The sequence below is a fragment of the Aptenodytes patagonicus genome, chromosome 2 (assembly GCF_965638725.1).
Source record: "Aptenodytes patagonicus chromosome 2, bAptPat1.pri.cur, whole genome shotgun sequence".
Lineage (NCBI taxonomy): Eukaryota > Metazoa > Chordata > Aves > Sphenisciformes > Spheniscidae > Aptenodytes > Aptenodytes patagonicus.
In genome coordinates this window covers 86421138-86441497 of record NC_134950.1, presented here as the reverse complement: position 1 = coordinate 86441497, position 20360 = coordinate 86421138, and the positions used below count along the sequence as shown (strand labels likewise).

Below are 20360 nucleotides of genomic sequence, written 5' to 3'. Positions count from 1 at the left end.
AACATCCAATTTTTCTTTCTGATACTAGCCCATTTTTCTGTCTTTGGTCTCCAGGTCAATACACCGTTATTTCTGCAGTGCTGAAGGATATAACATTGGCAATAGACTAAGCACAGGCAATGCAGGAAGAAAGAAACATTTTCCTGCCTGATTATTTGTATCTAAATAATGATGTTGATTTGAAGCTGGTCGGATTTTGATAATGGAAGAATTTGTTCTGACAGGGAAGAATTCTAGAGGGCAGAGTGCAGAGGGAGAAGTCAGAAAGTGTACGAGAAATGCAATTTATTACAAGTTCCTTAACTAATTGTCACTCCGTCACCATGGGACTGAAAAGGGCCCCCGAGGGATGTGACAAAACATATGTAGAGCTATGCTGAATGTGCATCTGCAAAGCTGAATCATTCAGATGCATTCAAATCTGTGGTCAATTTGATTGTGGGAGATGGGGGAGACTGAGATTCAGGACAAGTCTCCGCTACTAAGGATGCATCTCCTCATGATGGTGAAGCACACACATTTTGCATCACTGTGCTCATACTGATTTCCTGGGAATTCATTATACTGACTTGCTGCCACAATAAGCGGTAACTACTCTGCTGTAATGATTTCCAGCAATGCTGGTGGCACTTTCCCACCTCATCTTATTTAATTATTTATTTTAATTTTAACTCACTCTGACGGTCTCCTGAGATACACAACACATTTTCACGAGGCCTCCCAGGAGACAGCAATAACACAAGTCTACTCTGCAGTTGCATACATCATTATAACAAAAACCATAAAGCAGGACACTTAATCTGAAGCTGCCGACAAGAGCACCGAGCAGTCAGCATCTCAGTATGTTAGCTTAAGGCAACAATTTAAGGGATTTCAGAAAGTTCAGTCCTTTTTTTTTAGTCACTTACAGTTCAAGTTCGTCTATTCTTTGCTTTACTGTCTCTTCTGTGTTAACCATTCAAGGTCTTTCCATCTGTACTTCCCCCTGTAGACAAACTTTGCTGTCTTCGTGGCAGAGTTGAGGTTTCTTTTAGGGGGTGGGGCAGGTTTTTAATGAATGTTTATGCTAGACATTTAGTAGGAGGGTGTTGAGGAAGTAAGAATGAGGACCTTTGTACTGAGCATTAATTAGGCTTTGGTTTTAAAAGGTGTTTGCCAGAACGAAAACGCTTCAAAGAATCTTCACTAAAAATCCTTTCTCTTTTAACTGTTGAATTTTTCATAGTGGAAACAATTCTCCAGGCTTCACACACAATTCAGGAACAGTTGAGGCCTGAATTTCTAACCATGATTATAACAGGAAGTAGATGCCATTGTAATCTTGCTTTTTATTATTATTATTTTAGACAATATTTGTTCAGAATAAAGAATTTTAAAACTTTAATTTTTGGGGCAGGTGTTTAACAGTTAATCTCTGAATTGAGTTAAATAACATAGTGGTTTTGGCAAAATGTAAATTTAATGCCTCCTAGTTAATGTTAATGCTAAGAAGAACAGATATTTTTGAGATGAAGAAGCCCTCCATAGTTTGCCGCTTTTTTCTCTTATTTGTTCTGTTATTTATGAGCCAGACTGTAAAATAACACAGTTTACAGGCTCCATCTTGTTTGTTTGTTTTTGGTTTTGTTTTTTTTCCCTATGGATGACTTCTGAGGGGGGGAGAAACAAAGTTCTGTATAGTAAATCTTGATTTGTTGGTATCTTCTGCATTCATTTATATTTACTCTTTTATAAGGCAAGAATTTTCCAGCACCACCGTCCCCACAGTTTTTATAAAGGGAAGTTCAGTAGTAATGATTTCAAATACATTTTAAATGTGCCATTCTGAGAAATCACAATGCACTTTATATACCATTTTTAACTTATTATGCACTGCTTATAGTCTTATGAACTGCTCTCAGGCATTTCCCAAGATGGAAACAAAGGGAAGAAAAATAATACTTGAATGGATAAAACTGCAGCCTTATCATTTTGTGAGGTACTGATTAATTTTAATGTACATCTGAAGTATAACAATGACTAATCTATTTAAATAGCTCATCTGTAAATATAGAAACTTTAGAAGGAAATAGCATGCCTCAAGGCAAAAACTGATTTCTACCAAGAATCAGGAAAGAATGCAGACAGGCAAGGAAACAAAGTTAGAAACAAATGTGAGACTCGGAATGTCTGGATTCTGTCCCTGGTATAACTTAGACTTCATACAACATCTAGCTGTGAAAAATTCCTATTGAATCACGTTTGTACTTAAAGAAGGTAATAATACATCACGTTGTATGAATCTGTTCTGAGGTGGGATGTGAGGCTTTTAAGAGAACGTGGCTTGGTCCTTGTAGGGGTTGAGGGGAGATTACATCGATATGGAAATAAGGAGCAGGGTAATACTAAATGTCTAAAAATTTCTTTCCTCAGTGGAAAATACCATACAGAGTTTCTTTTTTAACTCCTGCCCAGCCGCAAGAGACTGGAGTTCTTCCTTTACTTCAGCATAACCCACTGTCCTGAACTGAGTAATAGCAATGGAAAATATGTCCTTTCTGAGTATTTTTTATGTACAACAGTCTTGGAGTATTCTTTCATTATTCTGATGAGAAACTGTACTTAGATGAATACAGAAGAAAGTATGGTTGGGCTTCCAGTATTATTATGGATATGAAAGAAGCATAAGGGAAAAAAATCTGCAGCCGAAAGACAGTTGATGAGCTTCCTTCTCCTGCAGTATTTTTCCATCTGATTTCTAATTTCTCGTTTGGTTCTTCTTTAGAGATTTTGAGTTTTTCTGTTGGGTTCCCATGAAACTTAGAAACAAAATTAGTTTCATTGTGTTTCTGTTTACATAACTTGTAATGGCTTTATAATACTCAAACAAAACCAATATTGGAAGGCAGCTCTAATTTTTGTAGGTTTAGTTGCATATTATGAGACTCCTGATTGACTGTTCTTTGTTATCTTCAGATGACCGAACAAACGGCTACCTTAGGGTAATTATTTCTCTGAGGTTGAAGAGTTAATTTATTTCTTTCAAGGTACTTTGCTTTAAGCACTACATCAACTTTTGTGCAGGTTTTCACATTTTACTATTGTAGAATAAAAGGTTACATTTTCCTTTTTGAGGCTGAGAAAATATTAGATGCTTTTATTAAAATAATACTGATCATCTAAACAACAGTACCTGAACTTTCTTGTCAGTATGAAATAGTTTTGTGAGGTTCCAGTATAATATTGGTTGGAATTTATGTAAAGCACAGGGAATAAAAGTGCACATTTTGACTGAAAGTTCCTGTCAGTATGCTCTAATATTGGCTCAGAATCCTCAAAGCCCATTTTGGAGGCTTTCTTTCAAAACCCATCATAGTCTTGGTATTTTTCACCATGTTGGATCTCTGTGTGGCGTACGGAAGATCAAGAACTCATGTGAAATGAACTACCAATCACTATCTATCTAATGACACTGTAGCAGTGATTTTATTTTATTGCCAGACCAGGTCAGTGATTTGCAGGTAAAGGCCAAAGGAACTGTCCTGAATCATCTAGTTTTTAATAAAGTGTATGTTTTCATAGCTTGGAAGAGCCATGTTAATTCTTAAGGTATTTTAATAAAAACAACCTGAAAACACTTTTACAGGAAGGATGGAAAAGAAATTTTAGTTACAATGGGAGTCTTCGAGAGACTGGTTAGTACAGCTGTGAGTGTAATCTAAGGTCAGAAACCTGAAAATTGCTGGTTTTAGTGATGAGTAAGTGGCTTTCTTTTCTTTCCCTATTAGATAGAAAATGGTCGGCTGTGGAACTCTATTGTGAAGACCTCAGAAGAAATATCAATTTTTCCAGTCAGCCTTTCATAATGTAAATATAATTTGAGCTTTCCCAAATGGGCAGCTAAACCATGAACAAGCAGAAAAACCCATTTTGGACTGTATTTCTGAACCAGGCTTCACCTTCTGTCTCGGGAACTTATTAAAGGATTACAGCTGAAAAAGACAAGAGAAAGAAAACCTTGAACAGGAAGCTTATCCTACCATGAGAATTACAAGTACATCTTGTATCTGCCCAGTTCTAGTTTGTCTCTGTTTTGTGCAGAGGTGTTATGGAGCTGCTCACCATGGCTCCATCAAGGTGACTAGAAATCAAACCAAACACGTAGAAGGCGAAACAGAAGTGCATCATCGTCCCAAGCGTGGATGGGTGTGGAATCAGTTCTTTGTTTTAGAAGAACACATGGGACCAGATCCTCAGTATGTAGGAAAGGTAAGGTCGTTGTCTTCTTTTTCGTTTTGGTTTTGTTTTTCCCATCCCCTGAAATGTGGCATTGATAGAGGAAAACCAGGTATCTCCCTAGATGGCACCTCTTTTAAAGGAGGACGTCTCTTGGATTGCTACATACATGCACAGTGAACTTGCCAGTTGTCTATGTATACTTTCTGTGTTTATTATAAAGAAAAAAGATAAATAAAAGTAAATAGGATGAAGATATTAAAATATGATAAAATAGCATTTCTTCTGAGCTCAGCTAAACATGGAGTGAGTGCAGCTGATCCTCTTACATCAGATTCTGTAGAACCCCAAGTGCATGGGGCTTAAATATGTCACTGCTAAAGACTTTTCCAGACTATTCCAGAATAAGATTAATTTCTACTTCAGGGAATATTATAAATACAGTCTAGGCTCCAGAGAGTATTCATTCCACTCTGAGGGTAGGGTGGAAAAGGAGTCCTCCAAAGGGAAATCCTCTGTGACTTTCTTCATAAAAAGAGGCAGGAGGTGTGTTAATTGTTACAGTTTCTCAGAAGCCTGTGAGAACAACAAGCCCTGCATTTATGTTTTTGGCATATATAGTGAGCTTCAGGTATAAAGTTCATGCTGATGCAGTTGTAGGCTGGCCAACTGAAGTCTGGTTTATCATGTGCAATGTTGTCTGTATAACTTGGGTTTTAAATTTGCATTAAAATAACACAAAACTGTATATATAGCTTTATTGCAACTTTTATGACAGATGGAGCTTTTCTCCCCCTGAATACTGTCTTTCAGCATTATGATAGAATTTTTTATTATGTAATGTAGATGAATCTTAATTTCCTTAATGAAAATGGAGAAAGATGTTGAATATGAGGGGTGAAGAAAGACGGTTAATGGGGATGAGGGCATGGAAAAGGAATTATTTCATTTTAGTTTGCCTTCAAGTTGGGAATCCTGAAAATTATATCTTAGAGTATGAAAAATATCCAAGGAAACCAGTAGCTTCTAAAATCACAGATGTCTGGTAGCAAGGGCTTTCAAATTTGAACGGTATCATCTGAACTAAAAATAGCAAGTGGAGCATCTGTATTTAAGATACTGTTAACACAGAGACCAAAAAAAATTATTTAGTTATGCCAACCTTAGTAAAATAGCAAGTACTTCAGCATACTGAAAATTGTTGAGATTTGTGCAGGATATGTAAATGGGGGAAGGACCTTTCTAAATGGAGATAGTGGGTTGCATTGAAAGAGAAGCTTTTAAAATGAGTAAGGGGATGAGGACATATGCTTCCAGACCCATCTTAGACTGATTAACATTTTCATGAATGATTTTGGAATAGAAGAAACATTTTACAAACATGTTGCTGATGCAAAGATATGCAGGAGAATCAAAACATTGTCTGGAAAGAGCTAGATAGCATGAATAAGATTTGGATATGGAGATACAGAGTAAACCTCAGGACCACAATGTGATAAGGCTCTTTCAGGACAATATCATGAATTTCTGTTAAACGCTACTGGTTTGTCAGGTGTAAGTGACAGAGGAAGAGAAAGATCTGGTCACCAGATCAATTATTGCCTCTACTGTCATACCTTAAAGAAGGTAAATACGATACTAAGCTGCAAAAGCTGAGATAATCCAAACAGAGATAAAGTGGTATTGAAGCCATTGTGAAAAATAATGTTAACCTGTTTACCGCTCTGATTATTTTTGGCCAAGAAAAATGAATTTATATATGAAGCTATACAGAGAAAAACAAATACTATGGTTGGGGTGGTGGTAGAGAATAAAATACATTTGTTTAATTAGTCTCACAAATAATAGTGGAAAGCATGTATTATTCTATAAATACACTTCAGAAGAAACCACAAGGGAAAGAGAAGAGCTATTAAAGTTGATTCAGCTTTTACTTGAAAAAATGAGGTTTTGCTGGCCATGAGTTAATTTAGAATGGAAATAAGGAAGTAAGTGAGATTCTGAAAGAGTCTACTAATAGGAAGAGTGGAAACAAAAATCTGAAGGGGTTTCAAAGTAAAGCGTGCTTGTCTTTATGAAAGATTTATAGACATGATTGCATGCAAGAACAGAGGCCTGTATTCAGTGAGCTAAAGGATAGTCCCTTTCAATTTTATGTTCCTATCATAGCGTTATATATTTTCTTTCATCCTCTGTCCACTCTATTAATGCTACATTTATGGAGATCAGTGAATAGGATTTCTTTTAATCCTTCATGGTCAGAATGTGACTACATGCCTTGTTTGAGGACATTTCTTCCTCTGTACGTGACAGTTTTTATCCCCTTTTCCTCAAAGAATTCCCTGTGGTGTTCATAATTTTCTGCTCCGAGTACTTCACAACATTAGTAAGCTCATCTTTGCAGAAGCTTTGTGGCATTAGAAGCATCTGTACTCTATTTTCCATTTGTTATGATGGTTCTGATGACATGATTTACTGCAAAGATCAATGATATTAGCTGAGGCATATATTTTTAATTCAGAAAAAACGAAAGCTTGGCTGAGACTGACATAATATTAGTAATTAGGAAAATTTCAGTAGTGGTCATTGTGCATGAGTTCCTTTTAATTTTGAAAAATAAATGCTTTACTGATGTTGTGTTTAATTGTACACACCTCATCAAGGTCTCTACGTGCCTTTAATTTGAGAAGAAGTTTTCATGCACAGCCCCTCAGTTTATGAAGGAAGGCTATATGAGTGGTGCCCTTTAATTCCAGGCTTCTGTTCAGTGGCAGCACGCTATCCATTCTGTCAATTATTAATTCTGTAGACTACTCTACTTCACTGGTGAGAGTTTTGCCATTTGATATCTGTCCTTTCACATTTTTCACACCCAATTTGGGAGTAACATCACAGAAAGCAGAGTCATTATGTACAATGCTGTTATAATGATTACAGTCATTGTCATGGAAATGCATGCTGAGGACAAGAATAGGGTAGGTCTGCAATGAAACTTGTAAGGTTTCTCATTCCTATCGTGAAATGACTGTCAAGAGGATGGATTAATTTACTGCCATCATCTGTGTTGTGGTTTAACCCGGCAGGCAGCTAAACATCACACAGCCGTTCGCTCACTCCCCGCCGCCCCAAGTGGGATGGGGAAGAGAATCGGGGGGAGAGGGGGGGTAAAATTCATGGGCTGAGATAAAGACAGTTTAATAGGACAGAAAAGGAAGGGGGAAAAAAAAATAATAATAGAATATACAAAACAAGTGATGCACAATGCAATTGCTCACCACCCACTGACCGACGCTCAGCCAGTCCCCGAGCAGCGGTCACCGCCCCCCGGCCAACTCCCCCCACGTTTATATACTGAGCATGATGTCACATGGTAGGGAATATCCCTTTGGCCAGTTTGGGTCAGCTGTCCTGGCTGTGCCCCCTCCCAGCTGCTGGCAGGCAGGGCATGAGAAGCTGAAAAGTCCTTGACTAGTGTAAGCACTGCTTAGCAACAACTAAAACATGGGTGTGTTATCAACATTATTCTCATCCTAAATCCAAAACACAGCACTGTACCAGCTACTAGGAAGGAAATTAACTCTATCCCTGCCGAAACCAGGACAGCATCCACCCCTTATTCTATACCATCTACGTCATGCCCAGGTCCCCACACTTTCCAATACATCCCAACTAATCACCACCACTTTTCCTGTCTTTTGATATATACACACAGATATCATTCCCTTAGTCTATGGGCCATCCCTATAAAGTGTCCGTTGAGTTCATTTAGTCCCTGACTTTGGGCTCCATCTGTCATAACCATCCTTCAGGGCAGGAAAGATGGTGTGTGGTGTTGCATTCCTGCATGCTGAAGCCCGTTTTGGTCCCATCACCGCTGCACTTGTCCGGTTCTATCATTGCTGCACTTTGCTTGGTTTCATCAAAGTTCATTCTTCATTAATCTGGGTGATTTTTACTGTAATACCATTGTTATCGCATATAGCCACCACAGAAGTGATGATATACACTATTACATAGTAATTAACATCACATAATTCAGATCATTGGCTATTCTCACCCAAAATCAAATCCCCTTGAGGTACACATTGGACATCCCCATCCTCCCGCATCACCCACCAAGTGCACCCAGGTCCTTGAGCAAAAGCAATCCCACAGATGGGTTTGCCTCTGCCCGAGGCAGGAATAACCCAGACTGTCTTCCCCAGCGTATTTTTTATGTGCACTACAAGGACTTTATTCCCATCTACAGTACGTAAAAGTTCTGACTGGGCAGGGCCAGCTCGATTGGCAGATCCCCTCGTGTTGACTAACCAGGTGGCTTTTGCTAAATGTGTGTCCCAATGTTTGAACGTCCCAGCACCCATTGCTCTCAGTGTAGTCTTTAACAGTCCATTGTATCGTTCAATTTTCCCAGAGGCTGGTGCATGATAGGGGATGTGATACACCCACTCAATGCCGTGCTCTTTGGCCCAGGTGTCTATGAGGTTGTTTCGGAAATGAGTCCCGTTGTCTGACTCAATTCTTTCTGGGGTGCCATGTCGCCATAGGACTTGCTTTTCAAGGCCCAGGATAGTGTTCCGGGCAGTGGCATGGGGCACGGGATATGTTTCCAGCCATCCGGTGGTTACCTCCACCATGGTAAGCACGTGGCGCTTGCCTTGGCGGGTTTGTGGGAGTGTGATATAATCGATCTGCCAGGCCTCCCCATGTTTATGTTTCAGCCATCGTCCTCCATACCAGAGAGGCTTTAACCGCTTGGCTTGCTTGATTGCAGCATGTTTCGCATTCATGGATAACCTGCGCAATAGTGTCCATGGTCAAGTCCACCCCTCGATCACGAGCCCATCTGTATGTTGCATCTCTTCCTTGGTGACCTGAGGTGTCATGGGCCCAACGAGCTAGAAATAATTCACCCTTATGTTGCCAGTCCAGATCCACCTGAGCCACTTCAATCTCAGCAGCCTGATCCACCTGCTGGTTGTTTTGATGTTCTTCAGTGGCCCGACTCTTGGGTACGTGAGCATCTACGTGACGGACTTTTACAACCAGGTTCTCCATCCGGGCAGCAATATCTTGCCACAGTGCGGCAGCCCAGATGGGTTTGCCTCTGCGCTGCCAGTTGCTCTGCTTCCATTGCTGCAACCACCCCCACAGGGCATTTGCCACCATCCAGGAGTCAGTATAGAGATAGAGCACTGGCCACTTTTCTCGGTCAGCAATGTCTAAAGCCAGCTGGATGGCTTTCACCTCTGCAAATTGGCTCGATTCACCTTCTCCTTCAGCAGTGTCTACAACTTGTCGCATAGGACTCCATACAGCAGCCTTCCACCTCTGATGCTTTCCCACAAGACGACAGGACCCATCAGTGAACAGGGCATATTGCTTCTCATTTTCTGGTAGTTCATTATACATTGGGGCCTCTTCAGCACGTCGCCTCTTCCTCTGGCGATATTCTGAAATCTTTGCCTTCTGGTCAGTCCATGATCACTTCCAAGATTCCGGGGCAAGTGGGGTTTGCATCAGTTGCATGATGTGTACCGGGGATCCTCCCTCTGAACATCCAGCCAGCACTGGCAGTTGAGGTGCCAGGAGGAGCTGTGCTTCGGTGCCGATCACTTCCGAAGCAGATCAAACCCCTTCATATGCTGCTAATATCTCTTTTTCAGTTGGAGTATAGCGGGCCTCGGATCCTCTGTATCCCCGACTCCAAAACCCTAGGGGTCGACCTCGAGTCTCCCCTGGTGCTTTCTGCCAGAGGCTCCAGGTAGGGCCGTTCTCCCCGGCTGCGGTATAGAGCACATTTTTTACATCTTGTCCTGCCCGGACTGGCCCCAGGGCTACTGCATGAACTATCTCCTCTTTAATTTGTTCAAAGGCTTGTTGTTGCTCAGGGCCTCATTTTAAATCATTCTTCTTTCGGGTCACTTGATAGAGAGGGTTTACGATCAGACTGTAATTTGGAATGTGCATTCTCCAAAAACCCACGACACCTACGAAAGCTTGTGTTTCCCTTTTTGCTAGTTGGTGGAGACATGGCTGTTATTTTGTTGATCACATCCATTGGGACCTGACGACGTCCATCTTGCCATTTTATTCCTAAAAACTGGATCTCCTGTGCAGGTCCCTTGACCTTACTTTGTTTTATGGCAAAACTGGCCTTCAGAAGGATTTGGACTATTTTCTTCCCTTTTTCAAAAACTTCTTCTGCTGTGTTGCCCCATACAACAATGTCATCAATGTATTGCAGGTGTTCTGGAGCCTCACTCTGTTCCAGTGCAGTCTGGATCAGTCCATGGCAAATGGTAGGGCTGTGTTTCCACCCCTGGGGCAGTCGGTTCCAGGTGTACTGAACGCCCCTCCAAGTGAAAGCAAACTGTGGCCTGCACTCCGCTGCCAAAGGGATTGAGAAAAATGCATTGGCAATATCAATTGTGGCATACCACTTGGCTGCCTTTGACTCCAGTTCATGTTGAAGTTCTAGTGTGTCCAGCACGGCAGCACTCAGCGGTGGCGTGACTTCATTTAGGCCACGATAGTCTACTGTTAGTCTCCATTAGACTTTCACCCTAGCCATATGGGGCTGTTAAAGGGCGAGCAAGTCTTGCTGATCACTTCTTGTCTTTTGTATCTCTCTGATGAAAACTATTCTAATGAAAACATAGCTGTGAGCACTGAAAGGGGCAGTGCTAGTGAATGTACCATGGCCTGGTGAGGAGTCGGGTACCAACTGCACCAGCTCAGAGGAATGAAGATTTTCCTGAGGAAATCTAGAAAAACTTGTGCTGTAGGGCTGCAAGCTTTAACATTTCTCAGCTGCCATGGCTGATATAGTTAGCATTTATCTCGCATTTTCTGCATGCTTCCAGGTTAGATAATTCATGTGTCAGGATATGGAAAACAAATAACAAATGAAGAATTTTAGGACAGAAGAGAAACAGAGTACATGTTTCAGTTCAGAACATTTTTTGCTTTGAACCTTCTCACCTCTTTGTCTCCAGAAGGTCTGCTCCTTCTGATATTTCTTAAGTGTCTTGCACTGGAAGCAGGTCAGAACTACACATTCACTGTCCTTTTTACTTTGTAGAGAGAAGTGAATGTGCAGTGGTAAAGGGAAGATCAGTGTTGAGTTGAGACTGAGTGAGTTATGCTATTAGAGGGAATAGAAGAGGAATATAATGAACAGGACTGACACTTGATTTCTCTGTGGACTGTTCGGATCTCTGAAATACTGAACGTATACCTCTTAATCCACTTCAGATGTCCTCTGAAGTGTATATAGGAATCGCTTTTCAGGTATTCAACTCTGTGTTGTTTTTCAACTGCATTTTTATTCCCAAATTTGGGGGGTAAGGGGAGTGACACTTCACTTAGTTCTTACATTTTTACCTGTAATTCAAAAACACTTTCAGATTTGTGTTGATGGGGGAGAAAAGGAAGTATGGAACAGTTGGAAATGAGTGTGAATATAGGAAAGGGAAGAGGAAAGTAACAGCTTTTAAAATGTTCTGAAATGTTTGTACTGCAAATTAGATTAGGAAAGAAATACCAGGTGTTATATTGGATTTTCAAGGTAGTGATTCTATTAATTTGTTGTTTTACTTTTGGAAACAGAAATACAGTATAACACACTTGTCATTTAAAATTCTTTTTCAAAGTAATATGGTGACATGTCATTGCAATAAATTAGTTCTAATACAGGAGAGTGAATCTAATCTTCCCTGATCATATCAAGACAATTTCACATCTCAGATTTAATGACAGTAAGGGGAAAATATGTATACTTTACAATAAGTGCTAAGGAAGAAACAAAAATGGAGTTTTACAATTAAAATACTTTTATTCAATGTTAGGGGTTTACATAAAATAAAGAATATCAGATGTGTCAGCATTTTAAACATAAGCAAACAGTTCCAAAATTTATTCCTATTAAAAAGTGTTTTTCTTTTATGATAAAGGAAGTGAAAAGGAAAGTGTAGATGTTATAGTCTAAAGATTTTGCACATGGCTTGTTAGCCGTTTTCGTGCCTTTGTAAAAAGGCGTGCAAGTGGCATAATCACCATCTAGAATAACGTGCATCTCATTTTCTACCTTTTAGGTTGCCAGTTTCACAAATAATATATTTACATAAAATAATTTTCCTCTATAGCTAGTGAAAACATGGGAGCAATAACAATCTAAATATGCAAGCACAGATTTTTGTGTTCTTTTATGGACTTTGGTTGCTTCTTTAAAATTTTATACTGGAATAGGCCTATGTAGAAAATAAAATAAAAAGAAAAGGAGAGGGATTTTGGCTCAGCAAGCTTTAAAATCACGTATTTTATGTGTCTAGTGTGAAAGAGATTAACTTTTTAATTCTTCCAGGGCTCTTAGAAAGGGGGAAGACCAACACTGAATGAATACGCTTAATATTTGAGCAAAGATTTTAGCTTCACAATTTTTAATTCAGTTTAAGTTTGAGATGTCTCCAGCTTGTTCCAAAGGACCTCTCAGCAAATCTGTGAAAGACTAAGATTATAGATATTTGCACTGAAAAAGGAGAGGTTTGTATTTTTAATAGATCCCTTTTAATTAAAGAAAATCTTCCCCATTACAGTTTCTCCATAGGTCACTAACCTCAGATTTTATAGTACTTTCTATTTACTTCAGTCTTTTTGGTTTTCTGCTCTCTGATTACTCAAAATCATCTTCTTCCCTGTTACAGGATTTTCATTGCATTAGGTCACTAACCTCAGATTTTACAGTACTTTTTATCTATTTTAATCTTTATGCTTTTCTGCTCTGATTACTCAGGTCTTAATTCTTGTCACCCTTACTGTTGCTAATTAACATTCTGATTCAGTGCCACTGAAGTTGATGGAAAGCCGACACTGATCATATAGGACAGTACCTATTTCTTTATTCTCCTATCTGTCTCCCACTGTTGCTCAGGGAGCAGCCTTACCAAGAAACAGAGGAAATGTGCCCTCTTAACTGCTGTCCTCAAATCTGAGGTCAGTATTGTGCAACTTTATATAGTCCTATATCATGTTAGCCATCTCATTTTCTAATTTATTTTTACAAAAATTCAAAACTGTTGCCAACCCAAAACCTTTTCAAAATAAAAATGTGCACGTGTACTTGCTTTTTTTTGAGTACTGTTGGGACAGACAGTGCCCTTTGCCGCCTCCGTGCTGATAGTAACCCTACCTTTATTGAACAACTGTTACTTGGTTTCTTTTTGAGAGGTTGAGGGCACATTACTCAAATTCTACAAGTCATAGAATGCTGTGGACCTTTAGGTTTTATTTATTATTTTTAAAGTGGAATCTCTAAACATTCAAAGTTTACTTGGGGGAAAATCAAAGTCAAAGGAAGAGAGTGTTTTCATCAGCCTGATCAATCTGACTTTCTTCCAGCGTGTTCAGCCATATCTGAGGTTTCCTGAAGCATAGCACTTGCATTGCAGTCCTTTGACAGAAAATGGCTATATACAGACTGACAAGGGCATTTTGGCTTGACAGACCAACCAACCAAACAGAAAAGCATGAACACATTGAAGTTCAGTCCTAGTCCAAAGACATGGGATAAAGCGTTTACCTGGTTTAACTTCATTTAAGTCAATGTCTAATTGCACAAGGGAGAAACTTGGTCTTTTACGTCAAAACAGCAACATTGAATCTCATATGTCAAAGTAATAACTTTTTCTGAGGAAGCTTTATAAGTCTGTCAGTTCTATATTGCAAAACATCAGTTTGCTATGTGGAGACTGTTATTTCAGTTAATGGTTCAAAATAATTTTGTCAAGGTGATCTAATCTTCCCCAAGATTCTTGTGGACTGAAAATGTCTGTACAAAACTTGACCTCTTCTTTTTTTTTTTCATTCTTTACTTCTTAACCTTTCATGATTTTGACACACCAGCAGCTGAAGTTCTGAAGGCTTTTACATGTTCTTTACACTGAATGACTATATTGATGTCATATTGATGACATATTGATGGAATCAATGTCTTTTAGGTGGAACTGCCATTTCTCACTTAAATATTTTAGCAGCAATTTTTTTGTGGGGAAAGCCAGCCTTATTCCTGCCTAAGCTATTTACATTTTTCCTTTATTAAATGGTATTGCCTTTAAAAACTAGGGCAGAAGCTGGACATTGCTGAAGTTGTTTTTAGGGTGGGTGCTTCTTTGTACGTTAGTAGTTTTTTTGTTGTTTGACCAACTGCAAACTACACTTTTGCACAACAAACAGGAATTTTTGACTAGAAGGTCAGTAAGACACTAAGAAAAGCTATGCCACTGGCAAAATTAAAATTACCTAGCTTAGTGGTGGTGAGGAATATGATGCTTATATTTTAAATATCTAACTTTTCTGTTAATGAAATGACTGGAAAGGTTCAAGGGAAGAGAACTGAGAGAATCTTACTGATTTGCCATGTCTATGTAAAATGACCATGCTAATCTTTATTTCTAATAATACTGGTTCTTGATACAGAGCCTCAGTGATATTAATTACTGTATTGAAATTCTGTAACATTTCAATAATTTCTACAGATTACCAAGTGCTTTCTTCACATTAGGTTTTTGAAATGTCAAAAATTAGGAAATACCTGTGGTGTGGACAGTCTTAATATTGTGGCACACACAGACTTTGTGCATGTCAGAAATCATAGAGAGATACAGGTGTGGGATAGTATGAGTTTAAATTCACCTTATGAAGAAATTAATCCATTCCAGCTGCAGTGTATCCTAGAGATTTTTGACAGACCCTTTTTGCTTTTAAAATGACATAAGTGTTACATGCAATCAAAGGAAGATGAGTTCCTTTGTGTTAGAAGATGAAGTAATTGAGTTCATGTCTGAAGTGACACAAGTGAATACTAGATAGAAATTTTAAATTGTGCTTCTGTACAATATTTAGGTTAATTTGCAATGTGTACTATGTAAAGTATCTAGTACTTGTTTGTATTAAAGAATAAATGAATAATGTCTGAAAGCAGGAAGTACCACGACTACTCAAAACAACAGGTAGTGTAGTGTGGTCACTGGTGAACTTCAGCAAACACTTCCCCTGCTGTTGTTTGGTTTCCCTTGCAAATTTTCTGGTCTTTAGTAATATGCTGTTTCCTTCAGTCAGGACACTTACAATGAGTTTATATTATAATAGATTTGTCTCCTTTATCTAGCCTTTTTTCTCACATTGCTTATAGGTAATAATGGTCCCCTGTGACCCTCAAGCATCTGTCAGGTTTGGCTGGTATCATCCGAGGCTCCAAAAGCCACAGGCCCCAGGGGCACCAACGCGGGGGCGTGTGCACAAACACACGTGTGTATTGATACGCACGCAGAGGCTTGATTGCATAGGCATTGCTTCTAATACAGTTCATGTTTCCTTAGAGAAATGTAGTTTGGTGTGAAACTCAGAATTAATTTATTGATTCCCCCATCTGAGTGACTGCCATGAGGTTTTTGGAAGCCAGACATTTTATTGGTTTATTACTACTTTTCCCGGCTGTCATAGTGACCTTTACAAAACATACCAAGTTGTGGCCCTTTCATGGAGCTGTTTTGAAGTGAGGGCAGCTTCTCTCACTAAGGGGCTCCTTCCAGTTCATGGAAAATAAATGACCAAGGACTTATTCTCTATGTAGTCTTAAATGGAATTTGACTAAGTATTATAATATGTCCTCGTCTCCCTACTATTGTGTACAGCAGGAAGATAATTGCATCAGGGTGCAGGTGCCCAGGTGCTGGCGGCAGCAGCAGCGGCGGCAGCGGCGGCGGCAGCAGCAGCAGCAGCACTGGGGGGCTGCAGGGTCGGCCCCTGTGAGGATCGGCCGGGGCTGCCCCGTGCCGGACACAGCCGGTTCCAGCCGGCTCCAAGGGCCCCACCGCAGGGCACGGCTGAGCCCCTCAGCCACGGGCGGGCGCCTCGGGGAAAGCCTGGCTGAGAAAGGGCAAAACGCTGCCCGGCAGCCGGGGCTGAGGGAAACGGTGTGAGAAAGAGCCCTGCGAGCCCCGGGGGGAGAGCAGGAGGAGGGGAGGAGGTGCTCCAGGCGCCCCAGCAGAGAGAGAGATGCCCCTGCGGCCCCTGGAGAGACCCCGGTGGGGCGGGTGTTTCCCTGCAGCCGGTGGGAAGGCCCCAGGCTGGAGCAGGGAAAAGCGTGAGGAGGAAGGAGCGGCAGGGAGGAGCTGTTATGGGCTGACCGCAGCCCCCATTCCACATCCCCCTGTGCTCCTCCGAGGGAGTAGGTAGAGAAGTCGGGAGTGAAGGTGAGCCTGGGAAGAAGGAGGGTGTGGGAGGAAGGTGTGTTAGTTTTTTGTCGTTGTTTCTCACTATCAAACTCTATTTTAATTGGCAATAAATTAACTTCATTTTCATCATGTTGAATCTGTTTTGCCCATTATGGTAATTGGTCAGTGATCTCCCTGTCTTTATCTCAACCCATGAACTTTTTTTCATCTTGTTTTCTCCCATATCCTCTTGAGGAGAGGGAGTGAGAGAGCAGCTGGATGGGCGTTCAGCAGCCAGCCAAGGTTGACCCACCACGAAGTTGGTGTGGTACAACTTGCCTTCTCTGTAATTGCATCTTTAACTTATGCCATACTCTGTATGCGTAGCTTCTGTCAATCATTATATCAAAATTAAGTAAAATGCCAAAATACTTAGTTTCTGCATTTAAAAAAAAAACAAAACCCAAATACACAAAAGAGGTGGTGCATCAATTATGTCCATAAGATGTGGCAATGAGGAAATAAAGATAATTCTGCATCCTTTTATATTCATCTTGAACTTGGTAACTTCATTTTTAAGGATATTTACCAGCGAATCTTAAATAAATAGGTGACGAAGCTGAAGATATGCTGAAAAACTCAAGTGTGAATTAGCATGTCAATTATTTCTCAAGTACTTTCTCAACCTTATTTTAAGACAGGTGCTCATTCATGTTCATTGCCTGTGTAACTTTTCACGCCCACATGCCTTGTTGCCTTTTTAAAGATGCTGCTGCATCATTTGGGTATTCAGTATATTTTATCAACTCATTCGAGATGTATTTATAAAAGGAAATGTTAGCTGGACTTTTACTTAGCTTGTTTACATAATGACAGGAACACTTCTGTTGAATGATTGAAACTCTAGATTAAATAATCCTATTTACTGTATATCAAGCTACAAAGATTTAAAAAAGTGCAGGAAGTCAAACATAAGAATTAGGCAAATAGAATGCACATCACCACAGTTAGGTATTTTCTCCTTTTTTCATCTAGAAGGATGTGACAAGTGAAACCATGCAGAACATGCTTTAGCAGGAAAATATCCTCTTTTTCTAAGTTGAAGATGGCTGTAAAAGAATAGGGATTTCAGGTCTAGCAGCTTATTAATTAATCTCAAAATGTCTGAAAAAAGGTGACTATGAGACTGCAATATTCCTAGACTCATAGTGGAGTTTGCAAAGGGTTGTTTGTGTGGTGTATTCTGTACGGCACTAAAGATAATGACTCATATTAGTTGATTTTGAATGTATTGCCTTCTCAGCAATTGCTTCTTTGCCTTATTAAGTACTTTGCCTACATGTCATCTTTCATTTGTATCAAAATTATGTGTAATGCTCAAATTGTATTTCTTTGCATTCTAGAACACATGCACATTTTTTAATGGTAATAAAAAATTGTCAGTAAGAAGTAAAGCAGGAGATCGAAGGTTTAAATTTAAAACTTCTCCATTGTTTCTAATCATATAGCACTTACACAGTCTATGAAACTAAAATCACAGTGGTGAATTTTCAGATTAATCGCCTTTGTAAATACTTAATTTCTGAAATACATAGGTTGTTTTTCTAATTGTAGTGGAAAACACCAGCCTGTAAAAACATGAAAGCACTATTTCAGATTTTCTTCATGTTTTTTTATGCTTATCAGGATTAGCTCTGGTTGGTTCTTGACAAGCAGTTAGTTTTCATTTAAATAGTTATTCCCACAAGTTTATCAGCTGCAACTTAAACACCACATTTTAAATAACAATGAAAAGAACACAAACACCTTTGTTTGGAAAGAAAGTGCAGAGGTGATATCTGCATTCAGATTATGCTCAACAATTTACAGCCAAGAACCTGAGCAGAGGTAAATCTGTATGTCTGGGGTTAGAACAGAATACCTTTAAAGCCATCTTTGTATTCCTATGATCTTGGGTCTATTTGCTAAAGAGCCTATTCCCTCCAGAATCTAGATGAGGTTTTCTAAAAGACAGGTTGCCTGTACGGAGCTGGTCAAGACAAGAGATAGGACAGCTGCAAAGATGTCTATCTGCAGAAAGGTATTATTAAAGGACTTGGGGAATAAGCTCACCAGAAGAGCTCGTTCTAAGCTACACTACTACTCTATTACTCAGGAGTAGTAGTGTAGCTTCCCTATATATTGGACGTTTGTATCAAATCTTCATTTTTCCTCTTACAATAGTTTGAAATTTTCCATTAGGTTACAAACAAACAAAAATCCCAATCATCAGGGATAATGGTTTGTATTCATAAATTTACATTTGGGATTTACCTTGGGTTGAGTGTGTAATTAATTTGTGGCCTGGGGTATTGTTATGTCCTTGTCTGTTTTGTTGTCAGATATGTGTAACCTTAGCTGTTGCCAAAATGTATTTGTTTGCTTTGTTATCTTCCAGTGAATTAGCATACTCGATACTTAAGGTATCAGTATAAATAATACAGCTTTTCAAAGTCTCATATAAAAGACATACCAATAATTACAGTTCTACTGAAGAGATCTTTTCATGTTAGTCAAAGGACCTACTTGAGCAATTCTTGTGATAATGTGTTGATAATAAAGGAGGTACTATCCACAAACAGAACCCTTCCTTTAAATTAGGAAAGCCTGTTTAGGAAGAGGTTTCTGTATGTGTTTACAAAACAAATAGAAATGCTTATAATTAATATAAATATAGTCTCTTTTGGAATGCATGGTCCATTTTTATTTTTTAAAGTTTTTTTAATATGTTTGCCTTGCTGTATTTATTTTACTACTTAATATTACAAATTTTTATTGTAAAATTCAGTAGTATCCTAAAGAGGTATAATTTTGGACATGGTAAAGTATTACAGAAGCAATGTGTGCACACCCTTGATATATGAATACTTTCTATCTGAAAGCCTTGAGTCAAATCATGACAACATAACCATTTCAACAAATCAAAAAGCATCTGTATGGATGTTTCAGATGTAATAGTAAAACTACCGGAACACTGTCATTTGCTGACTGGAATAACAAAGTGGTGGTCAGATAGCTTCTAAGGCAGGAAAAATACAGCAGTAATGGGGGACTTCACTTACTCCCTGGAAGGCAGGATAAATTTTACATTGAGGTTGAACTCTAGTATCAAAAGGCTCTAGCCATAATAAATGACTGCTTCATAAATTATCTAGTCATCAAATCTCCAGAAGAAGAACTAAACCTAAACTTGGTCTTAAGTAATGCTTAAAGCAAATGCAAAGCACCTGCCAGAAAGACATGAAGGGCTGAAGGAAGTTGGAATGACTAAATGGCACAGTAGAGAGGGCAAATAAAGGCAGAGTGTTTTAAAAAATGTCGTTGTTTCCAAATGAGAGAAATAGAAAGGACTGAGAAATCTTGCACGTTAATTGTAAAGCACAGTAACCCATCAAAGGAAGTTTGAGGAAAAATTTGCAATAAAAAAAAAATTCTTTAGAAACATCAGGATGAGGAAGCCTACCAGAAACTGTTGTGCCAAAAGGCAGTTGAGGTATAAAGGTGTAAAGAGAGCAAAACAAGGCTGTTGCAGAAAAGCTAAAAGAATTTTTAAAAAACTCTTTACCATGGGAGACCTTGGGGAGCATGGCACAGTCATTTTATGAGGAATGCGTCAAAGGAAGAGTCTCAGACTGAGGCACTGTGGAAGAGGCTATGGAACAAACCAACAAATGAACAGTAATTAATCACGTGTACCTGGTGCAGTAATCCAAGAAGAAGTACCTAACCCAATAACTTTGGTATATTAATACTTACCTAAAATTACTTTGGTATCTGACCAAAGTGTGCAGTGATATCAATATAACAAACAAAGAAACAAACCAAAAAAACCAACCTCAGAAACCCCCCAAAACTGGCATGTATGGAAAACCAATGCCAGTTAGCATTTAA

At 39.2% G+C, this 20360-nt stretch overlaps 1 protein-coding gene across 2 annotated transcripts in view; it reads left to right on the top strand.

Annotated features, from left to right (window-relative positions):
• Positions 1-20360, top strand: part of CDH18 (cadherin 18) — a 298102-nt gene that overhangs the window by 94783 nt on the left and 182959 nt on the right. For both annotated transcript variants that reach the window (XM_076330375.1, XM_076330374.1), the window contains exon 3: positions 3768-4248. In XM_076330375.1, coding sequence (XP_076186490.1) covers positions 4021-4248 — 228 coding nt within the window. In that variant the 5' untranslated portion in view covers positions 3768-4020. The remainder of the gene's footprint in view (positions 1-3767; positions 4249-20360) is intronic.